This window comes from Polypterus senegalus, chromosome 18 (genome assembly GCF_016835505.1).
Source record: "Polypterus senegalus isolate Bchr_013 chromosome 18, ASM1683550v1, whole genome shotgun sequence".
Taxonomy (NCBI): domain Eukaryota; kingdom Metazoa; phylum Chordata; class Cladistia; order Polypteriformes; family Polypteridae; genus Polypterus; species Polypterus senegalus.
In genome coordinates, this window is record NC_053171.1 from 75,597,009 (window position 1) to 75,616,396 (window position 19,388).

The following is a 19,388-nucleotide window of genomic DNA, read 5'->3' on the forward strand; positions in this document are numbered from 1 at the left end:
TGTGTAGATGTGGCTGGCAGCTCATAAGCTTGAATTAGACACAAGTGGCTTTTCTTCTTCTAAAATTGAATGTGCAATGTCTCAATTGAAAGCCAAAGTGGGGTTGCATTGTTATTTAAACGTGAAAATAACAGCACAGTCAGTTAAACTGATTCTTACTTCTCTGTATCCATCATTTTATTTAAATAAGAAATCTATTCTTATACAAAGCTCATTTTAAGCGATATTTGTTTGACAGTTATTTCAGCATTTCCCTGACAAAACCTGACCAATCTGAATAATGATACTTGAGATAATTGGGTATTCTGATACTCGCTTAACAGGCAAAATAAGCCAAAAATGTTAGTAGAAGAGTTTGATTGCATGCAAGCATGATGTCCTAGATAGGCCTTATCGAGGTCCGGGGCGTTGTCTGGCCAGATTAGGATGGTACTGGCTACTGTAAGGCCTGCTTCGGTCATCGAGTTCCTTCTCCTCCTTCTGCATCGTTTCGGTTCTCTTGGTAAGTAAACTCTGGGCCCGAGCTCTTTCTGATGCCTCCCTCTGCAGCCGCTCCTGTCTCATACGTTCCAAGGAATTCCTGAAATTAAAGAGATTTTGTTAAGTCACTTTGATTTTATTACTTACAGCTGAATCATTAAATCCGGTCTAAATTTAAAGTGCAAATCTGTAGCTTTGATTGAATAATTAAGATAACATACAAGATCTGTGCGTAATATTTATGTATACATGATACATTTTTACATACATGGAGACTTTTTAAACTACTTGTGATTCCTAAGAGTTAATGCTACAGATTTAGGCGTTACTCTCGTTACAAACCGTAAAGAAACAACTTGACTAAAAATTCACTGTAAAATACAGCAGGAGTACCAAGTACTGAAGAGAGTGGCAGTGAGGCATTTTAAGTTGGGCGTACGCTACAGCTTTCTGTCGTTTTAAACGCTCTTCATAGAAGTTCTGTTTCATCACAGCAATAAATGAGTACAAGTTAGCAGTGGTTGGAGTGACTGAGTTGTCATTTACACACGAGTGCAAAAATCTCTTCCTCGCATTGACCGACCCTTAAACATCCTCAAGTCAAGTGATCCTGGTTTGTGTTTGAAATCTGCAGCCAAAATTTCATTTGTTTAGAATTAAAGTTTGTATCTACAGTTCCTCCAATGTAATGAAAAAGTAAACATCCCATTATTTGTACACCTTAAAAAAAAAAATCGTGCCTTGTCATGTCTTTCAGGCCAGTTCTGGCCCACTGCTGACTTTAAGGGATTTTAGACACGTTAGTTTGTTCACAATCCATAGAAACATCCTAAATGATATCCATTCTTAAACTCTGGATCATAATTTGTATTTCTTAACCTATCCTAATGAAGTTTGGATGTCAGAATGGTGTCAAAAACAGACCTGTAAGGCACAGAATTGAATCTGCAGTTGAGGACACTGTAAGGGTGACCCAGAGGGAGGAAAGGAGAAGTGAATTTTAGCGGACGCCGTTTATCAGTAGCTGTCTTTATAAACGACTAACCAACCAAACCGGGCCTCACTTCAAATTACTGGTTCAATGAAATCTACTAGCATTTGTACCACCCGGGAATCCTATTTCAAACAATACCACGTAGAAGCAAGAATGGTGACGGAGTCTGCCACTTCCTAGTTAGTCCTGCTGCTCGTGGGTTGCTGTTCAGTGCCCCAGCCTAGAAGGCCATTCGCTCTCAGCAGGTGATGCAAACCCTTTTCTTTCTGCTCTTTGTTTTCCTTCTTTGCATTTGAGCGAATTGCTGTAAACTGTGACTAACTGCTGTTCAGTTTTCTTAAAACATTTTTGAAAGAATACTGAAAAGATTAGTATCCAGTAATTCTCAAATGAAAAATATCCATCCATCCATTCATTATCCAACCTGCTATATCCTAACACAGGGTCACAGGGGTCTACTGGAGCCAATCCCAGCCAGTGCAAGGCAGGAAACAAACCCCGGGCAGGGTGCCAGCCCACCACAGGGCACACACACACACCAGGGGCAATTTAGGATCGCCAATCCACCTAACCTGCATGTCTTTGGACTGTGAGAGGAAACCCATGCAGACACGGGGAAGAACATGCAAACTCCACGCAAGGAGGACTCGGGAAGTAAACCCAGGTCTACCACTGTGCCACCCTGAAAAATATCTATTAATGCAAAATGAGCAATAGTAAGAAATCAGTATAACATTACTGTATACAAGGAGAGAACTGAAATACGTTCCCCATCTAGTTATTAATTAATACTCACCAACTTGTTAAAATTATATAAATGAGAATTTGGAAAGGAACGGATTTATTGTATAAAGGGAATATGAAAGGTGAAAATGATCTTGAAGAGTTTTAATAATTCAAGTCAGCTGTTCAGGTACAGGTAAACTGTAACGCACACTCAGTGTGTTGTATGCTGTGCCGTTTGTAACCTTGTTCTGTCTTTGCTCTGTGCGGCCAGTGTGTTCTTTACGGCATTGCCTGCTCAGCGACTCTGAGCTCCATTACTAAACCCATCCTGTGTTACTCAGTAGTCTACATGGGCTCAGAGGAGGGAGGTTGTGTTTTCCTAACATGCTGGAATTCTGTGAGGAAGCAATAAAAGGATACAATCAAAGTGGAGCTTATGATATTATTTATCTGGACATTCAGAAAGCATTTGATGAGGTGCCACATGAGAGGTTGGGCATCAAATTAAAAGAAGTGGGAGTTCAGGGTGATGTTTTTAGATGGGTACAGAATTGGCTCAGACACAGGAAGCAGAGGGTGATGGTGCGAGGAACTCATCAGAACTGGCCGATGTTAAAAGAATGGTGTTAAGAGGGGTCAGTGCTAGAGGCACTGCTATTATTAATATATATAAATGATTTAGATATTAATATAAGTGACAAGTTGGTTAAGTCTGCAGATGATACCAAGTAGGTTTGTGTATTGGCAAGAATCTCACAATACGATCCATATCATAATTCAGTGGTTATGACTCAATATATTGCGATACTGTAAGCAAGGCAAAATATTGCAATTTTTTAATCCAATTTTAGGAAAACTGTCATAGTATAAAATGCACCCCATCATATGCATAAAACCTGAATAAAAATGTTTACTTTTTGATGCAGTCAGAGCAGTGGGATCTGTAACTTTAAACATCATACTACTACTACTACTACTATTTGTGTAATCTAAACAAAGGAATTAATGTGTGCCTGTATCAGTAAAAAAATAAAAGTGCACGCTGCTTTAAAGGTTCACTGTATGCCACTGAATTTCTCAAGTAGTTAATAAAAGAAAATGCATAATCCCTGTAACATCCAACATCCAGCACAGCACTGCAGTCTGAACAAAGGAATTAACATTTGTCTATATCAGGAAAAGAATAAATAAATAAAAGTGCCTGCAGGGTTCTTTAGGTAAACAAATTAAGACAAAAAAAATAATAAACAGTGTTACCGATATATACTGTATATACACACCCACACACGCATATATATTAAATTCTGCTTTAAAGGTTCACATTCTGTTTTAGTATGTATGCCAGTTTTTAAATTCTCTGTCTCAAGTAGTTAATAAAAGAAAATGGACAGGTTCTGTAACATCGGCCTCATAACACTATTATTTCTACAGTCTGAACAAAGGAATTACATCTGCTTATATCAATGAAAATGAAAAGCGCTTACAGGATTCCTAAACAAAACAGATGGTGAGCATTCTCAGATACTTAACTTGGATTGCACATGTTACAAAAGGTTATATGTATATCAGTCATTAGTTTTTAATATCAAGTGTTTTGTGGAGAAAGGGGAGCTGCAAACATGCTGAGCTTTCAGGACACCCCTGTGGGTGGTAACGATGTCTCCTGCTATGGAGAAAACTCTCTGCAGAGACGCTTGTGCTAGGAATGCTCGGCAAACATCGTCATTCTCTACAGCACTGAGTGGGCGCATACCTTTACAGATGACTGAGTTGAGGTCGATGCCGACTTCGGTGTGTGAATTTGTTCCAAAATGAGTTGAGAAGGGCCCACTTGCTTAATGTTTGCCGTTTGTTGCTCCTTTAAAGTTTTGCAGATGGCATGGGTCTTGTTGAACTCCTTAGTGCCTTCTAGATTGTGGTAGCCAAAGTGAGCCCACATTTCTGCCCTGTATGCCATGGGAGCTGGTCTAACGCCTTGGTGTAACTGCCCGATCTGCGCACACACGTGTATTGAAAGCGTGCATACATCAGTGGTGCAGCCTTGTGCTACTTCCTGTCTCAGTTTACATTACGTTAGCTGAAGATTACAACAGTGCTACCTGGTAGTTGCCTTGCTGCTCATGGGAGTACAGGAAATCTCGGTCAAAACCAGTAAAGCTAACTTTCTTTCTAGCAACAAGACTAAAACATAACGCATGGTTTTGTCACAGTTTACAGATGATTACCATCGTCAACTCCTCCTTTTGACAAAACTTGACATCAGCCCTGAAAGAGTTAATAAGTTCATACATTTATCTGCAAGTTCATATCGTTGATTCTTTACAATAATAATCGGCAAATTATATTAGTTCGAGCAATTCAGACTTGTATATGCTTACATAATTGCTTTTGTCTTCCACTTATTGCCAAAGAAGTGACTGCTTTTTTGTTGTTGTTTCGATACTTCTATGGCAGCACTTCCTGATTCATTTTACCCTCGCACCCCCTGTGACGGACAAGGCTGATTTCGCACCCCCTTGGTTTGAGAAGAAGTATGAAAAAATATGAGGTTAACGCAGAAAAACAGATCACCAATTGAAGCTTTATGAATAATGGATACTTTATTCTCCATCAATAACTGTTTTGGTAAAGCCATACACAGTGTAATCCTTCTTCCATTTTCGAATTTTTTCGCGACTAGCCAGCATTAAATGAACAGTAAAAAAGTAAGAGCAAAGCGACGGTGACTTATTGAGGCACGCGGGCGAGAGCACAATAGCACACGGGCTCGATGTAGTGCACCTCAAGTCGATCTAAAATGCGCGGTCAGATTCGAAAAAATATATCTTTTCAAGTTCTATTTGGATATAAGTAGGTTCTATTTAGTCGACAGAAATATCTTTGGTAGGAATGTAAGTTGAATTTAGTCTTTAAATTTCTATGGTGAAGAAAAATTTATGCAATGATGACTAAATTTAACTTACATTCCTACCAAACATATTTCTGTCGACTAAATAAAAATTACTTATATTTAAAATTTTAATAGAACTTGAACAGATACGATAGTTCATAATACCCACGCAGCACTAAGTGCACGTAAGAGCGGAAGTCATCCGTTTTAACAAGTAGCGTATTGCACCGATACGAAATAGCCTGCCCATTTAATTATTTAGGAATGGATAGATAAATTAAGATTTTGTACAAATAATGTTTTTCATTTTTCTTCCTCGATGAATTCTGGCACGCCCAGCAACAGTTGCTCGAGGACCCCCAATCGGGAAGCGCTGTTCTATGGTTAACTTAAAGCAACAAGCGATGAGTGCCGCTGTGTGAGATGCCCATGTACCTTTTTTGCTCCCCCCAGTATCTGACTCGCTTGCATTGGGCATCTCAGTGGTTTCCAAGTGAATAAAGAAAAAATATACAAATCCATGTAACTGTCTTCAAGGTTGGATTGAAGCAATAAAGTCATTCGTAGTTGAGGTTGCTCAGAATGTTTCTCGGTTTTAAGGTAGATGAGTTTGCATATTTGCCAATGCTTTTCAATAGTTGATTTTGAAATTTCAAAAATTTGCATAGGGCGAAAGTGTTCAATATATCCATCCATCCATTATCCAACCCGCTATATCCTAACTACAGGGTCACAGGGGTCTGCTGGAGCCAATCCCAGCCAACACAGGGCACAAGGCAGGAAACAAACCCCAGGTAGGGTGCCAGCCCACCGCAGGTGTTCAAGATATTTAAACGAAAACTGAACTTGCTGAATAAGCGAACTACATTTCAAAAAAATTGGTCTACGGGGCCAACTTGTCTCATGCAGATGGACAGACAGACAAACAGACATGGCTATAGCAATAGGTGCTTTGTGAATTACATACGAACGCACCTAAAAACCAAAACTTCTTAATCTGTTGGAATTAAAATCAAAAGTAACATTTACAACAGAAAAGCCTTTATAAAGCCCTGGTGTGGGCAGCGTGTTCTTAATGTCGTAATAATGGAGGCGACTCTACCTGAACAGACGTGTAGTGAAACGTTGTGCCTGTGGGGTTACAAAAGCTGCGGTTTGTATTGCCACCATTGTACTTGTGGGTGATCCCTTCACAGCCACAAAAATTCTTCTGTCTGCCAGCTTTGTTTTAAATCGCAACAAACTACAGCAAAATCGGATCTTTGTTTTACGCTTGTTTAAAAACTTTGGAATCTACTAGACTTTATGGCTTCCCTCTTTGTTTAGCAGTGGCGTGTAGGCTAAAGTCATCTCAAGGCTGAAGATGCTTATGTACATAGCAGGATTACATTTAAATGGCCATTTAACAAGCATGAATATATTCTGTCACTCACCTTGCTGCTCCGCTAACTTTGTCTTCTCGTCTCTTTTCTCCCTTTTTCTCTCGTTTATTCTCCTCTTTCACCGGCCTTTTCTTCTTCAGCATGCTTTCCATTTCATGCAGAGGGTCCAAATAAGCCTTTAACTTAGCATCCTTCTTTTCTTTTCTGCTTTGCTGATCTAGGTAGTTTCCAAATGACACAAGTTAGCATGGTTTTAACGTAAGAAACCCTTCATTTAAGGTTTCTGAAATTGTCTCTGCCCTACATTTAAATCATAATTACATCTGAACAGAACAACTGTCATGCCTGAAATTTAGCAAGAAAAGTGTTGGACTGTTAACTGCATATCTTCTTTTTCTAATGCTTACACTGTGTGTCTCTAACATCGCGCGCATGTGTTCACTAAGATTCCATCGAAGGCAATTTCTATTCTATATAAACATTCGTACTGCACAATTCAAGCCACCTAACTTCAAATGAAAGGTGAGAAGACAACCTGTCTAGTTATTTCATGTGAAAACTCCACTCCCACATTCTTAAGCTTGCAGCTGCTCGAGCGGCCCTTACGTTTGTGAATTTACCGTTGACTTTGTGTGTTCTCCCACGTCAGTTTGTGTGGGTTTGTCTTTGTGTTCTCGTTTGTTTCGTTTTTTTTCTTCCAAATTCCCAAAGACATCTGTGTTAGGTTAGGTGGCGACTCCAAATGAATCCTTTGTCTGCTTGCCTTGCAACCTGTCCGGTTTGGGTCCAGCCTGAATGAACTGGTTGGAAGGTGCCATATAGCGGCTCAAAACCAGCGTCTGTTTTATACAAAGGGAAGCAATAGAAGGGTGTATCAAAACTTCTTCTGACTGCTCCCATTAGGGGTCGCCACAGTGGATCATCTTGTTTCATATCTTCCTGTCCTCGTCATCTTGCTCTTGTCACACTCATTACTTGCATGTCCTTTCTCACCACATCCATAAACCTTCTCTTAGGCCTTCCTCTTTTCCTTTTACCAGAAGGGTAAATCAAAAATGGAAAGGCAATTTCAAATTAAGCTGTAACCACAAGAGACAGAAGCTGACACAATAAAACACATTTGCAGTGCCTTCTTTGGGCAGAGGGAATGAAACTTGAAGAAATAAGCTGAAGGATCTTGGCTTGGGACGGCACGGTGGCGCAGTGGTAGCGCTGCTGCCTCGCAGTTAGGAGACCCGGGTTCGCTTCCCGGGTCCTCCCTGCGTGGAGTTTGCATGTTCTCCCCATGTCTGCATGGGTTTCCTCTCACAATCCAAAGACATGCAGGTTAGGTGGATTGGCGATTCTAAATTGGCCCTAGTGTGTGCTTGGTGTGTTTGTGTGTGTCCTGTGGTGGGTTGGCACCCTGCCCAGGATTGGTTCCTGCCTTGTACCCTGTGTTGGCTGAGATTGGCTCCAGTGGACCCCCGTGACCCTGTATTCGGATTTAGCGGGTTAGAAAATGGATGGATGGATCTTGGCTTGTGCAGATCAGTATGCTAAAATCGTCACCCACTATTTACATTTACTTTGTACTTTGTACTATTGGCTGACACCTTTATCCAAAATGACATAACACCATTTATGATGCAACTTTTGGTTTTCCAATTGGGGCACAGGCAGGTCAGAGGACTTGCTCAGGGTCACACAGTGTCAGTAGCAGGATTTGAACCCACAGCCTCAGGGTTTGAAGTCCAAAGCCTTAACCACTACACCAGCGATTCCCAAACTGTGGTACGCATACCACTGGCGGTACGCGGAGCCTTTTCAGGTGGTACGCATCGCGGTCACTGAAATGTAATTTATCTGTGCAAAACCCTTTATGACAAGCCTGTTGTGAGCAAAAGCCAATGAAACTGTTTAAATACAATTAATATGTGGATTCCCAAATTTAGTGTGGTGTGAAATTTTGTCATCTGAATAAATAAAACCTATTATTCGAATCAGTATTTAGTTAATTTAACGGTATCATAATTACGTTTCGCGGAAGTCACCTTCTACTGCTTCACTGTTTGAGCTTTTGGTCACTGGATGAAAGCACAACGCCGACACTATTTAGTCTTCGGTAACTCTGCCTCGCAGAAACCGCGTTGTTGTTATATGTGCGCTGTATTTGTTGTTATATGTGCACTGCCGCTGTATTGCATCGTAGTCATTAGATCGAAGCACAAAGCCGATACCATTTAGTCTTCGGTAACTGCGTCACATACAGGCCGAAAGCAGGATTTAGTTTCGGGGCGGAATTTATCGATTTATGTACATGCACAAATTTTTTCATTAATTTTATGCATAATTTCTTCCAATTGTTTAACTTTTATTCAGATTTCGGGGCGGTTTAGCCCCAAACTCCCCCCATTACATCAATAAGGTGTGGGTGGTACGCAACGCAACTCACTTAACCTCAGGTGGTACTTGACGTCCAAAAGTTTGGGAGCCCCTGCACTACACCACACTGCCTGTCCACTGTTGCTACACATTTGGATAACGTAATTCATCGGCCTTCTCTGATGAAGGAATTCACCTTAATGCAGGCTGGTGCGTGCGTGATGTTGATGGGCAACCAGAATGATCTTCGTCAGCTATACTTGTTCTTCTCACTTCAACCCTTTCTACCTGTTCACAAACTTTTCGTTGAATCATACTGTTTTCACTTCTGCACTGAGCCAACATCCTTTGATAAATGTCTGCAGGTTACTACGGCGTGTTGTTCAATAGTGTTGCAATCCCACAGTGGAGAGAAGCGTCCATGTTCATTAGACCTTGGCTTCAACTAGACTAGCGTTACAGTGCTGCGGCCTTCTTTCACTACACCACCCTGGCACTCATCCATGCTGTATTACTAGAAAGCTCAGTTCTTAAAGCATTATCTCTTACAAATAAATATCTGATATCTAAAAAGAATGTATCTGTCTGGCTTCTGTTTCATTGCGTTTCCCTAAATGTCAGTTGAAAGTTTCAGTTTATATGATAATTGAAAAGCAAAATGTAGTCTTAACTTTGAATTTTAGACGTAAAACATTATCTTGTAAAGTGTTTTGGATAGAAATATTTAACTCTCGGCTAGACCATAAGATGAGCCCAACAGACATGCCAAGCCATTACTTGACACAACAATTGAAATTAGACCCAAGGCCTTCTGACGGGCTGCTTCGGGACGCCAGCTAGATGGAAGGACCAGGGAGAGAGCAACTCTGAGGCACTACCTCCCCTGGGATGCTAGTGGGCAGCCCTCCTGGGCGGCTGTGGTGCCATGGATTCCCGCAGGGCATGCTGGGAGCTGGAGTTTGGCACAGCCCTGTTGGGTTCAATGGGAGCTGCCAGGGGGAGCAGCAGAGCCATACAATGGACTTCCACCACACCTGGGAGTGATTCCAGATAATACTGATGAGCCACATGGAGCACTCCCAGGAGATGAATAAAAGGAGCTGCATCACACCATTTGAGGAGCCAGAGTTGGGAGGAAGTGGACAAAGCTTGCTGGGAAAAGGAGTGGAGGTGGAGAGAAGGAAATGAGGACTGTGCTGTGTTTTGGGGAACAGAGAAATGCGCTTCCCAGCTGGACTGGAACTCGTGTCCTGCCTGTCTGTGTCGGGTCGAGGTGGCTGGACGCACCCCGGTGGTTCACAGCCTCTACACTGCATGTATATTTGGCAATGTTTTTAACTGCAGCATTTATTTGTTCTAGGGCCATCCATCATCGAATGGTAGATACTGTATACAAGTGCCTAATCACCCTTAATGGAAAGAAAAAAAAAAAGTCTTACGTTACTCAGCCTCATAATCCATGTGTTAAACCATCCAGTTTTATGCTCACAATGTGCAAAATGCATGCATATTTTGCTAAAATATTGTTAAATACCACTGGAAATTGAAAAGCAGTTCACAGACAGGAAGCACTTTTCAGCTGAAGACGTCTGACCCACAAACAAGGGGAAGAAGTGGGTCTTCAAGTCACAAGCGCTATCTCGTGTAAACGGGCTTCCTGTTCGTGCACTGGCTTCATTCTCCAGAGGGACTGCATGTGGTTTGTATGTTGGAAGTATACGACTGGATCAACTGACAAGCAGACCATCTGACACAAGTATCATTTGTAGGATTTTGTTGTGGACGTTTTTTCATATTGTTCCAGCATTGTTCAGCAGAGGCTCACATTATATCAGAAACATTGTCACAGGTATCTCCGTTCTTCATGAAAACATGAGATAAAAAAAAAAAAAAATGTATCAGCCATCATTACAAACTATATGGCATAAATAAGGTATTTAAAAAATGTCATTTTGGGGTGGGATTGTTCCTTTAAGACAAAGTCAAACCTGTTGGATTTTGTTGGGGAAGGTCACAGAACGGCCTGAATGATTTGCTGCGAATGTCACAAGAGTGAGCGGCTCCTGACCCCAGCGATGTCGGAGATTATGCAAATGAAGCCCACAACCTAGTTGTGTAGTGTGACAGGGGCTTAAAGCATATGTGCCACGAAATGGAATTTTGGCCTCCTAACTTCTTAAAAAATTCAAAATCCAAACGTCGGGCTCCCAGTTACTAGACAAGAATTCATGCTGCAGTTTTCTAATGAAATCGTAAGTACAAATTCAGAGTGACATACTTGTGAATTCACAGTGGTAAATGGAAACGTGAAATGAAATGAGATTTTTGTGATTACTAATGTGATGGCCGACAATGTATATATATATTTTTTTTTACTAATACCCTACACTTTGTTTCTAATGAGCATGGAGAAAAGGGAAATTTCAACAGAAATAACAATAAACAAGATTCCCTGTCTACATTATTCATGCACCTTCAGTAACCTTCTGTTTCTTCCTGTCATTTTTCCCAGACTCTGTCTCCGGGCACCCTTGTTCAGTGGGACTCTGCAGGTACCATGGATTCGTATCTGTCCCAGGAGAAGGGCCAAGGGAAACCAGCAGGCCAATGGCACGCTCTCGTCGTTCCTGTTGGCAATGCAAAGTGCCATTAAAATGGAGCACAGTTTAGATGCAATAGACGTCCATCTTCAATACTGCTGTAGGTACTTTACCTTTTCCTGTTGCTTTTCTTTTTCATACTCCTCATTTCCTCTCTTCTCTCCTCTCTGACTGTCATTCACTCCGAACAAGTCTAAATGCTTTGATTTCTCCTGTAGTAGAAGACTGCCACCTTCTTCCTTCTTACTCTCTGGGGAAGAATGCAAAGTGCGTGCCTTTCTGCGAAGGAATTCAGTTCGGGCCTAAAGCACAAAATACAATGTTGCTAAACTAATCGATTATAATAAAAAAAATCTTGGGTTGAGACGTGATCTTCCCAGAAGACACTTTGAAGTCCCGTGAGACTACTTGAACGTCACACCCTACTTATAATTTCTCAGAAACACTTTAACATCCGGCGAGACAAGGAAGTGAGACAAAAAGTTATCTGCTGCACAGGCTTTTACATGATCGACGGGCAAAGCGACATGCAGATCACGCAGCACGGGACAAGCAGCAGCTGGCTTAAAGGACAGCCCGGGGGGGAATAACTCATTCACTACAGCTTTATTACTGGCAAATATCAAGAAATAAAAAACGAACGAAAATGAATGAATTGAAATTGACAATCTCTTTAAATTGTGCATCCGATTACCCAAACCCGGGGATTGGTGAGCAAAACGAACAGGGGGTGGAGAACGAAACTAAAGAACTAAAAAAAGAACCCCCAGAACTAAAAAAAAAAAACTTCAAGCAGGTTATTCTTGCAGTCATATGAAGAAGTTTGAGAACCCCTCTTAATTCTTTGGATTTTTGTTAATCATTGGCTGAGCTTTCAAAGTAGCAACTTCCTTTTAATATATGACATGCCTTATGGAGACAGTAGTATTTCAGCAGTGACATTAAGTTTATTGGATTAACAGAAAATATGCAATATACATCATAACAAAATTAGACAGGTTCATAAATTTGGGCAACCCAACAGAGATGTTACATCAATACTTAGTTGAGCCTCCTTTTATAAATATAACGGCCTCTAGACGCCTCCTATAGCCTTTGAGTGTCTGGATTCTGAATGGAGGTATTTTTGACCCCATTCTTCCATACAAAATCTCTCCAGTTCAGTTCAATTTGATGACTGCCAAGCGTGGACAGCCTGCTTCAAATGATCCCATAGATTTTCGATGATATTCAAGTCAGGGGACTGTGACGGCCATTCCTGAACATTGTACTTCTCCCTCTGCATGAATGCCTTTGTAGATTTCGAACTGTGTTTTGGGTCATTGTCTTGTTGGAATATCCAACCCCTGTCTAACCTCAACTTTGTGACTGATGCTTGAACATTACCCTGAAGAATTTGTTGATATTGTGTTGAATTCATCCGACCCTCGACTTTAACAAGGTTCCCAGTCCCTGAACTAGCCACACAGCCCCACAACATGATGGAACCTCCACCAAATTTGACAGTAGGTAGCAGGTGTTTTTCTTGGAATGCAGTGTTCTTCTTCCGCCATGCAAAGTGCTTTTTGTTATGACCAAATAACTCAATTTTTGTGTCATCAGTCCAAAGCACTTTGTTCCAAAATGAATCTGGCTTGTCTAAATGAGCATTTGTATACAACAAGCGATTCTGTTTGTGGCATGAATGCAGAAAGGGCTTCTTTCTCATCACCCTGCCATACAGATGTTCTTTGTGCAAATTGCACTGAATTGTAGAACGATGTACAGATACACCATCTGCAGTAAGATGTTCTTGCAGGTCTTTGGAGGTGATCTGTGGGTTGTCTGTAGCCATTCTCACAATCCTGTCATATGCCACTCCTGTATTTTTCTTGGCCTGCCAGACCTGCTGGGTTTAACAGCAACTGTGCCTGTGGCCTTCCATTTCCTGATTCCATTCCTTACAGTTGAAACTGACAGTTTAAACCTCTGAGATAACTTTTTATAGCCTTCCCCTAAACCATGAGACTGAACAAGCTTTGTTTTCAGATCTTTTGAGAGTTGCTTTGAGGACCCCATACTTTCACTCTTCAGAGGAGACTCAAAGGGAATCACAACTTGCAATTAACCACCTTAAATACCTTTTCTCATGATTGGACACTCCTCTCTATGAAGTTCAAGGCTTAACAAACTAATCCAACCAATTTGGTGTTGTAAGTAATCAGAATCGAGCAGTTACAGGCATTCAAATCAGCAAAATTACAAGAGGACACACATTTTTGCAACGCCAGTTTTTCACATTTGATTGAATTTCCATCCATTATCCAACCCACAATATCCTAACTACAGGGTCACGGGGGTCTGCTGGAGCCAATCCCAGCCAACACAGGGCGCAAGGCTGGGCGCCAGCCCACCGCAGTGATTTAATTTCATACAACTAAATACTGCTTCACTACAAATCTTTGTTTGGAAAACACCCCAGTACTCCGATGTTCCTAGGAAATGAAAGACATACCACTGTTATCTTTTTGGTTGAAAGGAGAGTAATTATGCAGGCTGAGAGGGGTTCCCAAACTTTTTCATAGGACTGTAACTATAAAACCAAGGTTGCCCCCTTGTACGAGTCAGATAACATGTACGTGTTCTTCTGTGTCTCTAAATAACCCACTCACATTTTAGCAAAGCATATTTACTTGGGTGGAGGAAGTACTCTTAATAGTAAGGTATAATCCGCATAAAGAACTGTTATGTACAGTTTTAACTAAAATGGTCACTGCTTATTATAAAATTTGGACTCCCATCCACTATGACGCTCTGTGGCAGTTTCACGCTGGGCAGCCTTCTTACCTGCTCTGTGCATAGTTGAATCAACTATCGGCAGCGGCCAGCAGGGCGGTCGTGTGGCGCATGCGTATGGGTGCCGTTCTCATTCCCCACCACATTTGCCGTCACTTCCCCTACCTCTTCATATCTTAAATCATTCTTGAGACAGACTGAACACTTAAGTGCCAGCATATGTGAAAAATTAAGAAAAACATACTAAGTTACCCCAAACACTGACTTAATCCGTTTAAACGCGAAAAGATGCCAAAGATGGGCTGCTAGGGTGGAGAAAAGAAGAGCTGCTCAGGAAGCAGCAAACGCATCAACCTCTGAGCAAACAAATGCTAAACATACAGAGAAAGAAAGAGGATGAAAACTAGGAATGATCAAGTGAAGTGTACTAACTGCACGTTATCGTGCAGTGCGCCTTTACTAGCATCTATATATATAAATTCTCTAAGGCAAGACACCCATGGATAGCACGCCGGAAGGGGAGTGGATTCACTAAGCCGTCGACAAGTGAGACACCTATGGCGCACGCAGGAAGGAGCCACGCCCACCAACTCCAAGACCATTGGATACGACGACAACTTGCAGAGCCACGCCCACAAACTCGGACACGACGACGCAGAAAAAACGGCGTCATTTATATTCGTCTTTTGTGGAGGCCACATGCACCTCCGAGCCACGTTGACTGTTCATAGAGGTGTGTTTCTCCCGGAGGTGAATCGCCACATGCAGCGTGTAAAACGGTTTGCAAGGGGTATCCCATGGGATCCTTAAAAAATCCTTTACAACTGAGGTTAAAACACAATGAAGTAAGCAGTCTTTAAAAACTGAGTTTTCGGTTATGACTCACGACCGGGTGCACCATAGCAAACTGTTTTACACGCTACACACAGCAATTCGCATCCGCGACAAACATGCGTCTTCTTAGATGCTCCTGCAGGAACACGGAAAGTCTATGTGAGTCACACGTGCATCTGGACTGTGCAAAGGCGACAACGACTCCAGTGACGAGTTGGAGGTGGGCACATGAGCGATGGCGGTCCGCCAGTTTTCAGTCACGGACGATTGTGTGTTGGTTCGTTCTGTGTATTGTTACAATGTTGCTTTTCTTGCTGATTTATTACATTACCGATTTTTCAAATGTTAATTTTCTCCCTGTGCTTAAAAATCATTAAAAAACCGTCCTGATTATGCGGCGTATGGTGTGCCGCGGGTTGGATAGTTTTATATATTTGGTTAGTTTGTTATTAGACTAAGTTTAATTGCTTTATTCATTGCAATCTGTGATTGTAAATGTATGAATTATTATATTTTTTTCACTTTTGGCAATCAACTTTTGTTACCTTTCCTACTACACTTGCTGAACAAACATCCATCCATCCATCCATCTATCTATCCTCTTCCGCTTATCCGAGGTCGGGTCATGGGGGCAGCAGCTTGAGCAGAGATACCCAGACTTCCCTCTCCCCGGCCACTTCTTCTAGCTCTTCCGGGAGAATCCCAAGGCGTTCCCAGGACAGCCGGGAGCCATAGTCTCTCCAGCGTGTCCTGAGTCTTCCCCGGGGCCTCCTACCAGTTAGACGTGCCCAGAACACCTCACCAGGGAGGCGTCCAGGAGGCATCCTGATCAGATGCCCGAGCCACCTCATTTGACTCCTCTCGATGCGGAGGAGCAGCGGCTCTACTCTGAGCCCCTCCCGGATGACTGAGCTTCTCACCCTATCTTTAAGATAGGAAAGGTAACAAAAGTTGATTGCTGAACAAACAGGTCCTAGCTTTATGTTACTCAATTATGTTTACCTCCTTTGTGAGTCACTTTGGATAAAAGCTTCTGCTAAGCAAATATATGTAAATATAAGTGAGATTAATCATAAGGTTGTCAGTGTGGTGCTGAAATGTTCTCCCTTTGACTCCTTTCAATATAGTTTTCTCTCACATCTCACAGAAGTCAGAGTGTTGACACAAATTACCCCCGTTAAATGACATGGAGGCATCCTGTTCAAAATTATGCTCCTACCTTGTGCACTGTGCAGCGTGGATAGGCTCTTCCCCAACACAGTTCTACAATCTGGGTGAATGGATGGACAGATAACAAAGATCTCAAGTACATATATCACTCCAGCCCGCTGCTATGGAGGAATATTTCGGACAAAATGAAATAAATAAATAAATGCTTAAATAAATAAAAGTACTGTGAAATGTGAGCATAAATAAATAAATGTGTCATGAAATGAGAGCCTTAATAAATAAATATGTCATGAAATGAGAGCATAAATAAATAAATGTGTCACGAAATATGTTTTCGTTGCTTATTTATTTATTTAATTTTGTCCGTAACATTCCTGCAAACCGTCATGAAATACGGCTTGAAATAAAACTGTCACTTTCACTCGTCAAACTTGAGAGGGTGGGCTCTAACACGCCCTCTAGTTACTGATTGGTGAATCGATAGCACAAGAATTAATTAGAAAAATGCTTACTACTGCCGATGAAATGGATTCTGCCGAAGATATTACGTATTTCAGAGAGAGAATTAAGGATTTATCGGAAGAAATTACAATGTTGGCGGCCCTTTTAGAACTGAGTATTTGACCCTTGTTTTACGAGTAGAAAGTCAGTTGCATATTCGCAGCTACTTTTTCAAACAACTGTACAGCTCTGATCAGTGGTAAAGTTGTTCAGTTCAAAATATTAGTTGGAGCTGCTTTGGGCATTCCATGTCAAAGTACCTAAACTAATACAGCCTTGCAGCTTACCGTATATCAAACTGGCTCATTCGCCTTGTGATCGTCTTCTCCGATACACCATATAGATCTGCAATCTGTTGTACTTTTAAACCGCATAACAGAAGGTGTTCTATTGACTCAGCTGGAATGTCAAAGGATGGACGTCCAGAGCAGGGTACTGAGTCACCTGAACTGGAGTGTAGTAGCGTCCGTTCCACCTGTTCTTCGATAATTTCAAAAACAGTTTCATCTATATCGGAGTCTAAAAGGGCCGCCAACATTGTAATTTCTTCCGATAAATCCTTAATTCTCTCTGAAATACGTAATATCTTCGGCAGAATCCATTTCATCGGCAGTAGTAAGCATTTTTCTAATTAATTCTTGTGCTATCGATTCACCAATCAGTAACTAGAGGGCGTGTTAGAGTCCACCCTCTCAACTTTGACGAGTGAAAGTGACAGTTTTATTTCAAGCCGTATTTCATGACGGTTTGCAGGAATGTTACGGACAAAATGAAATAAATACATAAGCAACGAAAAACATATTTCGTGACACATTTATTTATTTATGCTCTCATTTCATGACATATTTATTTATTAAGGCTCTCATTTCATGACACATTTATTTATTTATGCTCACATTTCACAGTACTTTTATTTATTTACGCTTTTATTTATTTATTTCATTTTGTCCGAAATATTCCTCCATAGCTGTCTCCACATAAGAGGCACTGCCTTCACTGGATACAAAAAGAGTATTTGTAGACCTCCAGAGCCCTGCTCGTTTACACAACGGTAAAGATTGGTGTTGTGAACGGGTTATCCGAGTCCAATAATGACAACCGAACATCAAGTCGATTCCAGGTACTTTAAAGTCAGAGATGCCAGACTCGCTTATCCTCGGATCCTACCTGGGAATAAGCGTCACAAGTATTAATGCAGTACGATTCTTCTTTATGGCCATTACATGTCACTGAACCCCTCAAGTCACTTAACTGTTTCCAACTAGTTTATAGGGCTACTGTATATACAGGAAATCAATATTGTTATGTGTGTACTGTGTTCAGATTTAGGAACACACATACAGAGTCGTCACAAATAACTTTCACGGAAGGTTTAATGAATCGAGTAAGGAGCTGCATCATAAACCTTACACGAACTGCTTTCATTCCCAAACTGGACGTTAAGGCACTTTCAAATTGCATTGTATTTCATTTATTCTTAGTTAGGCAATCTACTGAATATTCAATAATCGTGCGAGTTTTGCGCACTAATCTTGCTTGCCTTTGGTTTACGATGTGACGCAGATGTCCATTCACGAGAGCATAACGCGTACGTCCAATGTAAACGAGTATTGACCCAAACTGCGCTCCGTAGCTGTCCCGCCTGCGCTACGCTTACCTCCTGCTCTGCGCGCTCCACCCTCCTCTGGCGGTCGCGCTCTTCTTCGGCGGCCTTCGCCTCGTCTCTTCGGACTCGCGCAACATTATCTTTGTTGCGTACGTGCCAGCTTTTCTTAGGTAGGATGTTCATGTTTTCTGAGTTGCTTCCAAAAACCACAATACCTCAGAAAATGCTCTCCCCCGTCTGATCTCCCTCACCAGCCACGCTTTAATAAAGTGAAGAATCTTTAAGTCATTGCATCGGTTTAATGAAAAGCCTTTTAACAGCCAAGAAATGTAAACAATTGAGCTGCCCTCTTGTTGAAGAGGTTTTGTCAGTTATTCCTTAAAGATTTTAGGGCCATCTGTTGGTGGGAGGGTGAAGTGATCGTCGTATAAGCATTACATTCTACTACATAGCTGGAGAAGTAAGTACCTTCCACCTGCCTGGGTAATTTTTTTTTCCAACCACAGGAGTGCAATTAAGGAAATACTTTAATAATATTTGCTGGTTCTGTAGTGAAGCGTGTATTGAAGCAACAGGTTCTGTCTTTTTACTTTTATTACGTGACTAGTCACTAGCCCAGTGGTCTCAAACTCTGGTCCTGGAGGACGGTTTTCATTCTAACCCCTTTCTTAATTAGTGACCAGTTTTTGCTGCTAATTAACTTCTGCTGAATTAATTTTAATTGACTTATTCTTGAAGACTCTGACCCCTTAATTGTTTCTTTTTCCTTAATTAGCAGCCAAATAATAACGAGATACAAAATGAGCCAAAACATGACCAGCAAACTGTGTCCATCATACCATATCTCAAAATAAAGAAAGATGAAGGTTATAACTGCTCTTAGAAAAGAGAAAATCAACGTCTGCTATTTAGCAATGAGAGCAGCAACACGCCACTGAATTAAAGAACGGGTTTAATTAACAACTCGGTGCCTAATTAAGAAACTGGTTAGAGTTTGAGGCCCTGACTTAGTTGGACTTCTGTTGGCTCACTCATGTCACATGTCATTTCTGTTTGGGTGCCATTT

The 19,388-nt window shown here is 41.4% G+C and overlaps 1 protein-coding gene across 1 annotated transcript; it reads right to left on the minus strand.

Annotated features, from left to right (window-relative positions):
- Window positions 1-155: 155 nt before the first annotated feature.
- On the minus strand, window positions 156-18,703 carry leng1 (leukocyte receptor cluster (LRC) member 1). Its single transcript, XM_039741673.1, has 5 exons — window positions 18,374-18,703; window positions 11,550-11,738; window positions 11,310-11,463; window positions 6,524-6,689; window positions 156-580 (listed from the first exon to the last, which is right to left on the minus strand). The coding sequence occupies exons 1-5, from the start codon at window positions 18,503-18,505 to the stop codon at window positions 391-393; spliced, it is 831 nt and encodes a 276-aa protein (XP_039597607.1). The 5' UTR covers window positions 18,506-18,703; the 3' UTR covers window positions 156-390.
- Between the last annotated feature and the right edge of the window lie 685 nt (window positions 18,704-19,388).